The sequence below is a fragment of the Salvelinus sp. IW2-2015 genome, linkage group LG5 (assembly GCF_002910315.2).
Source record: "Salvelinus sp. IW2-2015 linkage group LG5, ASM291031v2, whole genome shotgun sequence".
Classification (NCBI taxonomy): domain Eukaryota; kingdom Metazoa; phylum Chordata; class Actinopteri; order Salmoniformes; family Salmonidae; genus Salvelinus; species Salvelinus sp. IW2-2015.
The window spans coordinates 15285093-15301350 of NC_036844.1; the positions used below are offsets into that span (position 1 = coordinate 15285093).

A 16258-nucleotide genomic window follows, 5' to 3' on the forward strand; every position below is an offset into this window, starting at 1 on the left:
GCTATGATTCAACCAGTGGTGTAAAGTTCTTAAGTAAAAATACTTGGAAGTACTACTTAAGTAGTTTTTTGGGGGTATCTGTACTTTACTTTACTAACTGTTATATTTTTGATTAGTTTTACTTCCCTACATTCCTAAAGAATTTTCCCTGACACCTAAAAGTACAGCTTACATTTTGAATGCTTAGCAGGACAGGAAAACAGTCTCACACACTTAATAAGAGAACATCCCTGATCATCCCTGCTGCCTCTGATCTGGCGGACTCACTAAGCACATGCTTTGTTTGTAAATAATATCTTAGTGTTGGAGCGTGCCCCTTCCTATCAGTAAATTAAAAAACTAGAAAATCAGGCTGTCTGGTTTGCTTAATATAAGACATTTTTAATTATTTATACTTTTACTTTTACTTTTGATACTTAACTCGACTTCCACTTTTGCTAATTTCCCTTGTTTCTCAGGCTAATTGACAATGACAACTACAACATTTGTTTCGTGCTTCCTTCAAAGCGTCTCTGCATGTTTGGTCAGTTTCACAGCTGGTGTGATAAACATTGCCATGACCCTGGCTGCCACTGGATGAAGTCATGTAGGCAACTGTAATTTATTCTAAGCAATGCACCCTCTCAATGCTCCTCCCTTTTGTCAGTATTGGTGTACTACAGGATTGTACACCACTGTTGAATCTAGTGGTGGAAAAAGTACCCAAWTGTTATAAGACACCCAGTAAAATGCTACTTGAGTAAAAATCWAAAAGAATTTRSTTTTAAATATACATAAGTATCAAAAGTAAATGTAACTGCTCAAATATACTTAAAGACATGCTCCGTTAATTTGGCGACTAAGAAAGTATTTGGGCTGGATGTGTCAATGTGTAGTTCACACATGCATAATCTATGAGCAGAATTACTATTTTACCTCAATTAACCACGAAATCCCTAGTTTGAAAGCAACTGTTTTCTTGAAGCTGTGCTGTGCAATTTTACTACATTTCCCAACACATGGGCCAGCCCCCTAGCAATTCGAGTTCTAGCCAATGAGCTTCAGCCCTTCGCATTTGAGTGACAGCTAGAAAGAGGCCTGTCCAGCGTTATCCAATGAGGTTGCCGTGCGGGCCCAATGGCTCAGTGGACACAACAGAGCTAGAGAGCAATAATGTGGTGCACATATCTGCACATATGTGATGTAGTTAGAAGTTTCCGTAGACCACTTTTGGCATTCGAGTGCTACTTTCAGAACTAGTTTCAGTTCTCTTTGTCTGACAAGTAGTATGGCGCTGCGGCTCTGAGTATTGTTTCTTCATCCTACTGTATGTAATGTTTTATCAGTGAATTGTTTTGATGTTTATTTTTTTCACTGCTCAGAGAAATTAGTCATTGAAGTTATTAGATTTATGTCCCATCCTACATCCTGATATTACCAGGTTCTGGCCACTAGATKGTGCTGTTCCAGGTGATTTATTTTTTTAAAGAGACATTGGTTTCTAGTTTATGGACAAGGTATGACAGCAATCCATGCATTGGTTTTGTTGTCCACTGTTTCAAATCCAATGCAAGTCAATAGTACCTATGTTAGCAATTTCACGCTTCATGTCGAAATCATCCTAAAGTATCTAAAAATTGATTGTGTAACTCAATGATGTTACTTATAGATGATTTGGATATTAACTGCAAAATGCTAATATAGATACCATTGACTTGCTAAAAAGTTAGCATTTCAAACAGTGGCCAAGTAAACAAAACCAAAGTATGAGTTGCTGTCATACCTTGTCCATTAACTGCTTACAGGGTAAGGAAACCAATATGTAATTTTGTAATTTGGGTGAACTATCCCTTTAACATTGAGGGGGGATTCTTTAAAAKAATCAATTAATAGCAGGAACARCACCGTCTAGTGGTCAGAACCTGATAATATCAGGATGTAGGATTCGACATACCCTAAGAACTTCAATGACTAATTTCTCTGAACAGTTGTAAAAAACATCAAATTCACAAATAATACATTACATAGGATGAAGAAACAATWTTCCAAGCCGCAGCTCAATACTTCTTGTCTGACATGGAGAACTGATACTGTATACTCATTGTTAGGGTGTATTAATAATAATAATACAAATTCATTTTTGTKGGTCGGGGGCCCTAAGGGGGCGGCAGGTAGCCTAGTGGTTAGAGCGTTGGGCCAGTAACCGAAAGGTTGCTGGATCGAATCTCCGAGCYGACAAGGTAAAAATCTGTCATCCTGCCCCTGAAAGCACTGTTCCCCAGTTGGCCGTCATTGTAAATAAAAACAAATTCTTAACTGACTTGCCTAGTTAAATAACGGTTAAATAAAAATGTTTAAAAAGTGACAGCTTACTGACCTTTGGAAAGTATTCAGACACCTTGACTTTTTCCACATTATGTTACATTACAGYCTTTTTCTAAAATGGATTAAATAAAACAATTTCCTCATCAATCTACACACAATAGCCCATAATGACAAAGCAAAAACAGGTTTTTAGAAATTTTTGCAAATGTATTAAAAACAAAAAACTGAAATACCTTATTTACATAAGTATTCAGACCCTTTGCTATGAGACTCGAAATTGMGCTCAGGTGCATCCTGTTTCCATTGATCATCCTTGAGATGTCTCTACAACTTCATTGGTCCACCTGTGGTACATTCAATTGATTGAAACAAGATTCTCTGGTCTGATGAAACCAAGATTGAACTCTTTGGCCTGAATGCCAAGCGTCACGTCTGTAGGAAACCTAGCACCATCTCTACGGTGAAGCATGGTGGTGGCAGCAACATGCTGTGGGGGTGTTTGTCAGCGGCAGTGACTGGGAGACTAGTCAAGATAAAGGGAAAGATGAACGGAGCAAAGTACAGAGATCCTTGATGAAAACCTGCTCCATGACCTCAGACTGGGGCGAAGGTTCATCTTCCAACAGGACAACRACCCGAAGCACACAGCCAGGACAACACAGAAGTGGCTTCGGGACAAGTCTCTGAATGTCCTTGAGTGGCCCAGCCAGAGCCCAGACTTGAACCCGATCGAACATCTCTGGAGAGACCTGAAAATAGCCGTGCAGCAACGCTCCCCATCCAGCCTGACAGAGCTTGAGAGGATCTGCTGAAAATAATGTGAGAAACTCCCAAAATACAGATGTGCCAAGTTTGTAGCGTCATACCCAAGAAGACTCAAGGCTGTAATCGCTGCCAAAGGTGCTTCAACAAAGTACTGAGTAAAGGGTCTGAATACTTAAGTAAATATGATATTTCTGTTTTATAATTATTTATAAAAAACAGTTTTTGCTTTGAGCTCAATTTCGAGTCTCATAACAAAGGGTTTTTGCTTTGTCATTTTGGGGAATTGTGTGTAGATTGATGACGGGAAAAAACTATTTAATACATTTTAGAATAAGGCTGTAACCTAACAAAATGTGGAAAAAGCCAAGAAGTCTGAATACTTTCCGAAGGCACTGTATGTCGCCTATGCATGGGACCGGCCCTGCTCTCAGCTTCAGACCAAAACCCAATTCAAGCTTCAAATAAACCTGCCAGGGACCCTGATCTACACATCTCTCCATCCATCTGTTACCTTAAATGCACACTTATTTAGTTTGTGCCAATAACCTAGAGACATGAATCTGGGGGTATATCGGGGTAGGTTCCTTGTTCCTTGTCAATCATTGGCTTATTGGTGAAATCAGCAGTCAGACAATATCTTCTTTAAGTAAATCAATCAAACCTTTATTGCAATTGCAGACAGAAGTTGACAACGGAAACACAGCACGTAYGTTTCAGAGTAATTTCTGCAAAATAAAAAAGTTCAAAGTTGCTTTATTTATTTATTCTTTTTTTCTTTATATATATATTCTTTTTTGTCAAAGTTGCTTTAAGTTGCTTTAATATACTTGCAGTCAACCCCTAGTGATGTAACTGCCTACATCAACACATTCTACTCATGAGACCAATCCCATGCAAATACAGTTATACAAACTTACAGGAGAAAACAATACTCCAGTGTTTTCTAAGGGCTCAGTAGTCATTTTCCATTCACGTGTGGCTTACAGTGGTATGTCTGACTTGTCTCTTATCTATTTACTCCCCTGCAGGGGTCTGTGTCTATGYATCTCTTTTAGSCTTGAGGCGCTTTCTCACAGACMCCCWGTTTTGACCGCAATGGCTCACACATCWGCTCAGATTGTTTCTATAAGAGGCAGAGACTAGCAAAGAACTGTGGGACAGTATTAAACTTTATAATGCATATGATGCTAATCTGTGGTCCAGGACCCTATAAATTTAGTGGTGGGGGGTCTTAWAGCCCTTCCCCTTCTATTAATACAGCATAAGCATAATCAATTATTATACTGCATCAATCATTTGGTGCAGCCCCTATCATGACCCCAAGGTGACCCCCATCAGGTATGTGTCCCCTCTTTCCTATTTGCAGTATGTGACCGTATGTGTGGCGAGAATGCTACAGAGACACATGTAAGGGCTTGTAATGGCATGTTTACAAACCAATAACCATAGTGATGATCAGGTAGGCTAATTGTGTGTATAATCTATGATGGCACCCACCAGACAAATGTTGTATACTATTGCCAGGCTGTCTGTGTGTTACATTTACTATATGACTCGCTGTAAACGTAACCCACTTGAATGAGCCATTGTTTTCTTGCAGGACATCATGGCGCCAAGGCCTCCACCTGAAACCTTTCTTTCTTTTACCAAGCTTACGCTATGATTGATTATGTCATTCAGAAGGCAAAAACATACCACAGTGATTAATTAGGGATTTTATGATGGTTACCGAAATCCCTCTAAGTTATAGAGCTCATTTTCATATTTCCTTTATCTCGTGTTTATCATAGTAACACAACACAAAGCATTTTTAAGAGCCATTTGCTRATGTCCACCTTCCATTTTCATTCACTGCATAATGTTATGATAGACGCTCAATAAATGCAATGCATATTTTTTTTAACTAAGCTGGGAGCACTTATGGAGAGAACTTTTCCTCCACATCACGCGATTGCGCTGGGGAGCAAACACTGCTTAATGTAGGTCTTTCCCACAGTGGAGGAGCTTTTTAATGAGGAAACGGAAGGTGTAATGGCACAATAAAAGACATCACATGCACCTTTATTTTATTTCCATTGCATTAGGCCCAGGGACTGGCGTCAGCAAGTATTCTAAACACAGTCACACCAGTTGGTGAGCGTGTGTGTGTGTGAGAGTGTGTGTGTGTGTGTGGGGAGGTTAAAGATGTGTCCACTTTTATTTGAACAGTAAGATAAAATCCTGTGTGTTTTGCCTTGTTGGCAATGCTTGTAGGGGATTCTGGCTCTGAAGTAAAATTATTACAATTATCTTGTTACTCAATAGATTTGTATCGGTGACTGGTACTTTTGACCAGGTTATCGATTTGACATCCTCATACRTTCAGTAGATATACAGAGTATATTTGGCTGTAAGATAAGCAAGACTCATTGTTACAGAGGTTATATATGGAGGCTACATGGAACAATACATTTTCCCCTTGGGAGTAATGTAATTTGTTTTCACTTCAGCAGTGAGCGTGCAATCATAGGATGCTGCGATTTACTGTCCAATCAGATGCAGTGTCATAGCTTTCTATAGAAACTACTAGATTTCTACAATCTTAGAAAAAAAGGTGCTATCTAGAACCTAAGAGTTCTACCAGCTGTCCCCATAGGATAACCCTTTGAAGAACCCTTTTTTGGTTCCAGGTAGAACCCTTTTGGGTTTATGTAGAACCCTTTCCACAGAGGGTTCTACATGGAACCCAAAAGAGTTCTACCTGAAACCAAAAAGAGTTCTATGGGGACAGGCGAAGAACCCTTTTGGAACCCTTTTCTAGCGATATGTGACTTGCTGTATATTGCACTCTCCTCAACAGGACTCCCTTAAAAATAACACACACAGTGATAACATAGCTTATTTAGGTCTTTTAATAATCTGACAAGTAAACACACAAGGGACCTGTCTTGTTTTGCACGCTTTGTACAAAATAATAAAATGCAGTACTACAGGATATTTCTTAACGTAGCTCTTTATTAGCTAGCTACAACTGGCATGTTCACGTATCTCCAACCATGATCAACTGACCATGACCTAACCATCTGGGTGGTCTTAACCAATCATAGCACAGTATGATACGGCGGTAAAATGCATCCAATTATAATTCAGTATGTTTACACATATGAATATTACATCCCCCTTCTTTTAAAACCAAAAACATGTTTACATATTCTCAGCGTTTCTTTTGAAAACATGCTCTGCAGTTTGAACTCAAGGTAAGTAACCATTTATATTGCATACTACACCAACTGAATCAACATAGACTCTGAACAATGATCCAACATACTGTTACTTTTCAAACAAGGGATTCTCAGCAACTCAGCCTTCACAGTAGAAATTACATCTCAACATTTCAAACAAATACAATACCAAAGCATTTCAAGTGAACTTTCAATAACAAGTTGAGTTTACAGTCTGGAACTCTTTTAGGGCAGCGATCCGCCTACACCCTTTGACATTTCACAGGTCTAGGACAGCTCTGGGCTTGACCTCTCTTCCTGACCTTGTGCGATATGATGCTGAGCATGCTTCTGTGTCAGTCAACAGTTCTTGTGGTGTTGCAGGTAAGTATGGTGTATGTTGWGMTGTGTGTGTGTKTAGTYCATCACRTTCTCTTTCAGGGGAACAGTTCATCTCATCAGTGTGTTGTTCTTTTGTGTTCAGTAGGTGACGACGATTGCGGCGGTACACCGCTCCTTCTGCGGTGCGGACGTGATATGAACGTTCAGTGTTAGCTGGCTGGATGACGACTGCTGGCTTCCAGAGGCCATGCTCCTGGATTCAAACTGACTCTCCGTCGATCAGTGGTCTAGCTGACCTGTCGTAGTATCGCTTTTGTTGTTGTTGTCTCTGTGCACGTTTTTCATGCATTTCCTTGTAGCTGACGACCTCAGGTTGCAGCTGCTGGTTGGTGCTGGGAAGGATTGAGCGAAGTCTGCGGCTCATCAACAGCTGGGCTGGTGATTTGAAGTTGTCAACTGGAGTGTTGCGGTATTCAAGGAGACTGAGGTAGGGGTCTCTCTTGTCTGCTTTTGCTTTGTCCATGAGTGATTTAGCAATCTGCACTGATTTTTCAGCAAGGCCATTACTTTGAGGGTAATGCGGGCTTGTGGTGACATGTGTAAACTCCCATGCTTTTGTGAAGGCTTCAAACTCATTTGATTTGTAACAGGGCCCATTGTCAGATATTAAAGTTTCTACAATGCCATGCCTGGCAAAGGCTGCTTTCAGCTTGTGTATCACAGCTGCAGATGTAGTCCACTGTTACGATGTAGTCCTCGTTGTTCCAGGTGAACAGATCGKTTGCCACGACCTGCCAGGGTCGGTCTGGGATACAGTGAGGTAACATTGKCTCTTTGGTGTTTGAGGGGCGTCGTTCAAGACATATGGCGCATTTACCAACAATGTCCTCTATTTMTTTGCACATTCCGGGCCAAAACAAAATGTCCCGTGCTCKCTGTTTGCACTTTTCCATGCCCATGTGTCCAGCATGGATCTTTGTCAAAATATCTTCTCTGAGACTGGTAGGAATAATGATTTTCTCTCCTTTGAAAATTATTCCGTTGATCTGTGATAGTTCATCACGATGGTTCCAGAATTCTGAGGCGCTCTGAGGGCCTTTTCTCCTTTCCTCAGGCCGTCCATCCTGTATGACTTTCCTCAGCTGTGCGAGTTGCGAGTCCTTTTCGGTTTCTGCTTGGATCTCCTTCAGTTTTGTGTCACTAACTGGTAAGTTGCTGTACACAGTGTGCACTTGCATGTCCATGCCTTCACTGAGGCTGCTGTCCTTATAGGTAAGACACTTCCTGGAGAGCGTGTCTGCGACAGGGATGTCTTTGCCTGGACGGTGAGTGATTGTGAAGTCGTATTTTTGTAGTTGAAGGATCATTGTCTGTAGCCTTGGCGGCTAGTGGTTTCCTCATCATTGACTCAAGGGGCTTGTGGTCGGATTCCACAATGACTTGTCGTCCATATACGTACTGATGGAAACGTTTACATCCGAACAGAATGGCGTAGAGCTCCTTTTCAATTTGAGCGTAGTTGATTTCACAGTCTGTGAGAGATTTGGAAGCGTAGCCAATGGGCTTTCCTTCTTGCAGTAGCAYTGCACCTAGTCCATACTTCGACACGTCYACTTGGAGTCTGAGCTCTTTGTCGGGGTCGTAGTAGGCAAGGATTGGTCCTGGTTCTCTCGTGATCAAGTCTTTCACATTCTGGAAAGCAATGTCTTGTTGCTTGTCCCAGAGAAACTCACTGGACTGCTTTAGCAGTTGACGCAGGGGTGCATTAGGATTGGAGAGGCTGGGTGCGAACTTGGCTAAGTAGTTGACCATGCCAAGCACTGTTTCCAGCTCTGCACGGTTCTTTGGTGGCTCCATTTYTTTTATGGCTGARAWCTTCTGTGGATCTGGCTTGATTCCAGTCGCTGTRAGAAGATGTCYGAAGTAGCTGACCTCTGTAGCGCCGACTGTGCTCTTCTCGGGGTTGAGCCGGACTCCTCTCTCGCGGTAMCTTTGCAGCATCGCKCGGAGGTTTCGGTCATGCTCCTCTTTGGTTCGACCATAGACAAGGATGTCGTCCACAATTGCCACAACTCCGTCGAGGCCTTCGCACACTTCATCGATCTTTCGCTGAAACTCGTCTTGGGCTGAGATAATCCCAAAAGGCAGGTGACGGAACCTGTAGCGTCCAAATGGTGTGTTGAATGTTGTGAGCTTAGATKACTCTTCTGTGAGCTTGATAGCCCARTARCCTGATCTAGCGTCCATGAYACTGAAGTAGTGTGCTCCCGCTAGCTTGTGTGTGATGCCATCTAGCGTCGGTAAAGGATAATGGGGSCGTTTGATAGCCTTGTTCAAGTCTCTTGGGTCGAGGCATACTCGGAGCTTGCCTGTGCGTGGTTTCTCCACCACCACTAACGCATTTACCCAGTCAGTCGGTTCTGTAACCTTGGTGACTATGTCAGATTGCTCCATGCTCTCCAACTCTTTCTTCAGACGGGCACGGAGAGCAAGGGGAATCTTTCTCGGTGGGTAGACCACAGGGGATGCGTCTGGGTCAAGGTGAATGGTACATTCTCCTGGGAATAATCCTATTCCTGTATAAACATCAGCAAACTCCTCCAGTACATTTTCTGTCTCTACTGGTGCTGTCACTGATAAAACTAGCTTGATGAGGTCCATGTCTAAACATGCTTTAAGACCTAGCACTGCAGGTGCTYTAGTGTYAACAACATAAAAGTTCAACATCATGTCACTTTCCTTGTATTTGCATTTGAAAGTGCATGTGCCTTTTACTGRGAGCTGTTCACCACCATAACCAGTCAGTCTGCRCGTGGTGGGCTGTAGCTCGCACTCAGATGTCAAGCTGCGGTACTTATTCAKWGGAATAATGTTTACTTGTGCACCAGTGTCTAGTTTGAACTTTAGCTCTGTGCCTTGTGTTCCTATCTCAATGTCAGCAAAGGCTTGCTCCGTCTCTGATATTTGACTTTTCTGTGTCACTGAATCAATAAACAGTTCATCAGCGTTTGACTCTTTGATTGACATTTCATCTTCACTCACTGTGTGTACTGTTTTTCCACGGTAAGCTCTGCACACTTTTGCAAAGTGATTCCATTTTCCACATTTAGTACACTGTTTGTCTTTAGCTGAGCAATTTCCTTGTTCGCCATGCACTTTGTATCCACAATATACACATGTTTTGGGGCATTTTGAGTCTGTGTCACTTTGTTTTGGAGTTGTGTCTCTCTCCGTTCTAAAACGCGCTCTCTGTGCACCGGAGGTGTGCTTTGATGTCTGCGTGCACTGCTTGTTCACGTGATGCGCTCGTGCTGCCGCGCGAAATGGTTTTCATCTGAGCCAGTGCTAGATGGTGAGATCTGGCTATGTCGATAGCTTTGKCCAGCGTTAGCTCAGACCCAACATTCAAAAGTTTCTCTCTCACTCGCGGTGAGTGTATTCCAAATACAATACGGTCCCTGACCATCTCATCCTTGTTTGCATAATAACAGTATTTCACAAGCAGACGCAGCTCAGTCACAAACTGTTCAAAAGACTCGCTAGCTCCCTGTACTTTCTCATGGAATTTGTACCTAGCGAAAATCGTATTGGTCTTCGGCACAACATATGCTTCAAAACGATCGTAGTATGTTTTCAGTACCTTTGATTCAGCCTCGGTAAGTGTCCATGTGTTGTAAATATCTCTCCCTTTTTCACCGATCCAGAGGAGCGGGTAGCTGCACTTTTCCTCTTCTCCTCTTTCCATCAGAGGACCCGTGAACATCAGCTCCACATGCTGTTTGTACTTACGCCATGCATCGGGTAAGTTTGTAGACTCCCAGTCCATTCGAGGTGAAGGAACTCCAGAAAAATCCATCTTTTAAGACCTTTTACTTTGACACCATGTCTTGTTTTGCACGCTTTGTACAAAATAATAAAATGCAGTACTACAGGATATTTCTTAACGTAGCTCTTTATTAGCTAGCTACAACTGGCATGTTCACGTATCTCCAACCAGGATCAAACTGACCATGACCTAACCATCTGGGTGGTCTTAACCAATCATAGCACAGTATGATACGGCGGTAAAATGCATCCAATTATAATTCAGTATGTTTACACATATGAATATTACAGGACCAGCATTTGAAAACATGATATGACACAATTGGAGGAATACTGCATTGCAAAAGAGAGAGAATACATTCCCGAAGTCTCACACTGACATACAGTAGTTGCATTAACTCAGTAGTGGTTGGCCAGCAATACCAAATATTGAGTCATACAGTATTGGACAGTGTCCAGGGTCAATATGGTTTTGGTCATAATCTGTCAGCATATGACAGGTGCTCAGTAGATCAGACCATTCATTTATATCGTCATACATTTTCAATTCTGAAAGACTATTAGCCTACAGTAAAGAGCCTCAGAGGTAACGTGTACAAAATGTGTCCACCAATAACAGCTATGTGATAAGTAAACAAGAACAACAGATACAATAATTTGAAGAAAAAAAAAAGCTCAATGGCTAGGCGTAATTTAATAACAGTTTGTTGTTGCCCTTTCAGGCTAAGAAGTCTCCCCCCTAAAGAAAGAAAAGCTATTTCTAGTCAGTGCAACCATTTCCAATATTTCGGTAGAATTTATTTTACAGGTGAAGGGAACCTGCTTTTGACCTGGTCCCTCACTTCTCCCCCTCCTAGTTGATGATGTACGTTGGGGTATCAGTAACTTGTCCATCATGGGGATAACTATGTCATGACACCTCAGTGAGTTCTACTGAGTGGTTAGGGCTGGTTAGTGTGGGGGACAGAGGCCTGACGTGCACAAAGGATATGTTCCCACTGTCCTTCACCCCCATCAACTCTGTTGTAGTCTCAACCCCACTTTGGTCCGCACATCCCATGATGCATTGCTGCTGCCTGGGAGACACCGGGGCATCACCTTTGTTGTGTCCATTTTCAATGGAGCTGATTGGTGCAGTGTCTGACTGTGGTGGTGACCATTGGCAGGAGTCAGAGTAAGCTTCTTTCCCAGCTCTATGGGTCTCTATGGGGGTCCGAGTGGGGCTGAGTTTGGGGCCGGGCTCCAGGGAATAACTGTTCCCCATGGTGCCACATGAGCTGTCCACCATGCTGATGCGAGTAGAGGCACGTGTGATACTGCTGCTGCTACCCAGCCCTCTGCCACCCCCTCCCCCAGCTCCATGCCCCTCCCGGTGCCCCAGCATGTGCTTGTGCAGGATCCTGCGGAAGGTGTGGCGGAACTCCCGGATGCGGTATGCGTAGATGAAGGGGTTGACCACGGAGTTGGCGTGGGACAGGATGATGGTGATGTTCATCACCCATATGTGTGGGCGCCCACAGTCCTGGCAGAACAGGTTGAAGCAGTTGATGATGTGAAGAGGCAACCAGCAGAGGGCGAACAGCCCCACGATGATGGCCAGAGACTTGGCTGCGTGGACCTCCTTCTGCAGGGTGGAGCGGGACGGTGTGGACGATGAGCATGCCCCAGGGGCGTGCATGTGAACCAGCTTCAGGTCCATCAGTCTCAGCTGGTGCCGCGCCGCCATGAAGATGCGGGCGTAGATGACCAGCATGGCCAGCAGGGGCACCAGCACACAACCGAAGAAGTTGAAGTAGACCATGTATTCCAGGGTGACCACACCCTCGAACAGGCACTCTGTCATGCCTTCGGGGCACGAGCTGCTGTTGGTGCCATTGACACCCCTGTTCCAGCCCAGCATGGGCGTGAGGCCGATGCCCACAGAGAGAACCCAGCACACTGCGATGATGCCCTTTGCCCTCCCGGACGTCACAAGACTGTTATACCTAGAGGATCACGTGAAAACATGAGAGGAATTCAGATAGGCATTTTATATTGTTACATGACACAGAAATGCTCCCAGGATGAGAGGGCTCCTCTATTCAAGTCCAGACATTCCCAGTAACACTCAATAAGAAAGCAAGTTCACCTTTCCTGGACCCAACCAATGACTTTTACTTCCTGTAATCAGAGAGCTTAGAGAACGTATGGGACAGGCTTCAGAGGGTAAAAAGCCTTTATTCCGAGAACATATTAGTATTTGCATATATAGCAGTAAGCTCTTGGAAAATGAGTCCATTGTTTGGGAGACTCGACCAGTCCTGCCATACTAGGACATGGAGCAGTGGATATCAGGTCACGTACTACATGTAGATTTAAGAAAGCATTTCCTACCTGTATTGTGATTTAGGGAACATTGCACAAAAGCTTATCTATAGTCTGATGTAACCCTTCTTGGCGTTGCTTTGTTTCTGCATCAGACATTAGACAAATGGAAATCATCGTGTCATGAACAATGTATCAGGCTATATTAACGCGTTTTGCTGTCTGTATTCTTCCATTGGTCATGTCTAAACCAGAGTTCATAATRTACACCAGGGTGGAAGTCAGAGGGAAGCACCACAGGCACATGACCCTGTTGTTTGTGGTTATGGGGGTGGGTTTGGAGTCCAGGGGGGATTTAGGCCTCTTTGACTGAGACCTCTGTGGACCAGGGTGGCGACAAGTTTATTAAGCCCCTTGGATCTATGGTCATTGGCACCAAAGCTCCGGCTCCAATGAAAGCTCATTCATATCCACACACACACACACACACACTGGCTGGGCCCTTTTGCAATAAACACCTGCTTTAGGACTTTTCCATGAAAGCAATGCCTTCCCACGGGAGAATCAAAATTGCAATTGCGACTGTGACCAAACAGTGGCTTTGATTACCTACACATTTGTAGTATGAAGCATTAATGCGTGTCTTAATATTTCACTCTAGTAAAGAAAAGGGATTTGCAAGTTGAACTATTTGGTTGTTGCCAAGTTGTTTGCAGGTTGAGTTGTTTGATTGTAGTCTGATGGAAACAGGGTTGGGTAGTTTGCTTTCTAAGGGTTATCTTTTCGGATGGCCGTTAAGGCGGCGCTAGTGTCAAAAGTACGTTAACTTGCAAATTCGTAATGTAAAAACTGGCGCACTGGCATTTTCCAGACCTAACCCCAGGTTCGGGAATTTATCTGTCTTATATCAGCTTAGATGGGCTGGTTGGAAATATTTGAGGTGTGTCCTTAAAAACATGATCCAAAGTTCTAATTTCAGGCAGCGCTGGTAGGGATATTTAAGACCAAACAAAAACTGTTTTTAGAGGTAACGCAGTTGGTTATGACATTAATTTTGAGAGCGGAAACACAGCCTATCCAGCCGTGACGCACACTGTCCATATTCGCGTCGAACAAGAGTATACTAATGTGCCTTTGATGCATGTATACTTTGTATTTAGTTAAAATGCCCAATGCAATCGCGAAGTACTCAATACTGTCGATAAAGGGTTTGGCTCCTGAGACCGCTTGGAAATACATCTTAATCACCAAATATGTATTAAAATATCAGGTTTGAGAGGAGTAAAACAGTGAGCTGACATTCCCTTTTTATCTATGCATTGTAGGCAGGCCCACATTATTTTAGCCATGCAGGTCCCGTTTTGGATGTGCGTAAAAACCTCCATAGTCTGCGTTGTTTTAGTATTATATGCCCACAGGGGGAAATGATGGTGTACGGTAAGTGTGACATAGCCTATTTAAAACAAGTTGTTGTTTTGTTTTGTTTCAAATAGGAAATAACCCTTAACAAATGTTCAAAGTTACATATTTGTCCCTTATGCAAGCTTGAGTGCCTTATTAACCAAACATTATATAGCGTTCTAATAAACTAGCTATCGATTTTTATTGCAAGCAATTTGTTGCAGTTAATGTTGCTAATGACTGGTGTTGAGCAGATAGCATTATCTACCTGTCATCACACCCTGATGGAGTACTGGAAAACAGAAAAATAACAACGCTCTCTCACTCGCTAAAGCAAAGAGTGTCAGAAGCACTCTTGACAGGCTCTTCCGGCAGCGCAAATGGAGACAAATCAGGCTGAGGTTTGAGTTTGACAGATCCTAATCTGCTACACAGTCACGGACCAGTATAGAATAGAAGAGGCACATGGGACATTCCACATACAACACATTATAAAAGATCATTAGACATAACTAATAAAGACAACAAATAATTGTCAAAATTATTAACTCATCTAACACTACTTGACATCCACAAAAATATTGTTTATTCCAGTTATTGTTATGTATAAACAATCTCCATTTGCTATTAAAGGCAAGACTATAAAGACTATAAATGTACATTGAATTGTAAAGAAATTAAAACACGTTCCTACATTCTTTGGGGAAACTGACTATCGATTGAAGAGGGATGACAATGCTCTGTGTCCACCCCGTCACACTGACAGAGAGACTACGTGAGCTGATGCACGTTTCTGCTAAGGTGATCCAGGGCTGTTTAAGGTGAGAACACTGGCCTTTCTATCGATACGGTGCCTGGGCCTGCCCCCTCACCGCTCTCCCTTGGTGTTGATTTATCAGGATGATAACGATCAAAGCCTTTAGTCCTTTTAGTCCTTCCAACAGCACACAAACACTAACCCAATGAAGCCTGTGGAGACATTTACCTCTGTCTGCCCTGCGGTGGGGAGATGAACCCTAATCGAATAACCTCACTATAATTCAATGTGTTTTGATACACAAATGCATTTTGTTGTGTGTCACTTCGATCACAGCCAAGATCTAACGGCCAGAGGATCTGCCTTTGGTGTTCTGCAAATAAAACATCGTATTAAACATGGATGATACCTGTTTAAGTTTCATTGTTGCTTTCTAGAAAAAGACCAGGAACAGTGTCACCACCATCCTCAGTCCAGTCCCCCCTCCAATCCCCTCCCTCTCCTGCCCTGCTAAGATCACCTGAGGGGGCTCTTGATGGCGATGTAGCGGTCCACAGCGATGGCCAGCAGGCTGAAGATGGAGCTCTGGGTGAGCACCAGTACGAAGCAGGCGATGAACAGGCAGCCGTGGAAGTTGGCACAGAAGCCCGTGCTGATGGTGATGGCGAAGGGGATGGCCAGCAAGCCCACAGCGATATCTGCCACCGCCAGGGACACCACGAAGTAGTTGGTGATGCTCTGCAAGGTGCTGTTGAGGCACACRGCCCAGCAGACCAGCATGTTACCGGTCACGGCCAGAAAGGCTATGACCAGCTCCAGGGCGATGTAGACGAGGGAGGCATTGTTCAGCATGGTGGGGCTGGGGTCACGTTGAAGGTCACAGCCAGAGTCTGAGTCAGGTAGCAGGGAAGGGGATTCCTCGTCTCTACACGCATCGCTACACGTGCAGACACTCCCCCGCCAACAGCAAGCCCCACACACACACACACACACACACACACACACACACACACACACACACACACACACACGCACACACACACACAGGTGAGGTGCTATTGCAGTGCTGCCAGGGACTGTCCTTTCAGTGATTAGCAGGCCCCACCACCACTAACCACTTCCTGTTTATCCACCCGACGCCCAGGAAATGGTGCCACTGCCAACCACAGAGCAAAGGATGAAGTGAGTTGAGATTCACTCTAATGTATTGTCACTCTACAGAAGGTTATTTGGTTCTCTTCTTCTTCCACTTCTTCTGTCCAATCGTGCTTTCTGTTGCTAACCTCAGCAACCTCCTCAGTGGCTGGACACTGGGAGGGGGCGGAGTGTTGCCGTGGCCAACCCACTGTCACATGAAGAT

The 16258-nt window shown here is 43.6% G+C and overlaps 1 protein-coding gene across 1 annotated transcript; it reads right to left on the bottom strand.

The window, feature by feature from the left end:
• Positions 1 to 5945: 5945 nt before the first annotated feature.
• Positions 5946 to 15851, bottom strand: LOC111963964 (adenosine receptor A2b-like). The gene is made up of 2 exons (XM_023987576.2): positions 15419 to 15851; positions 5946 to 12421 (listed from the first exon to the last, which is right to left on the bottom strand). Exons 1-2 carry the CDS (start codon positions 15748 to 15750, stop codon positions 11347 to 11349), a joined length of 1407 nt encoding a protein of 468 aa, XP_023843344.1. The 5' UTR covers positions 15751 to 15851; the 3' UTR covers positions 5946 to 11346.
• Between the last annotated feature and the right edge of the window lie 407 nt (positions 15852 to 16258).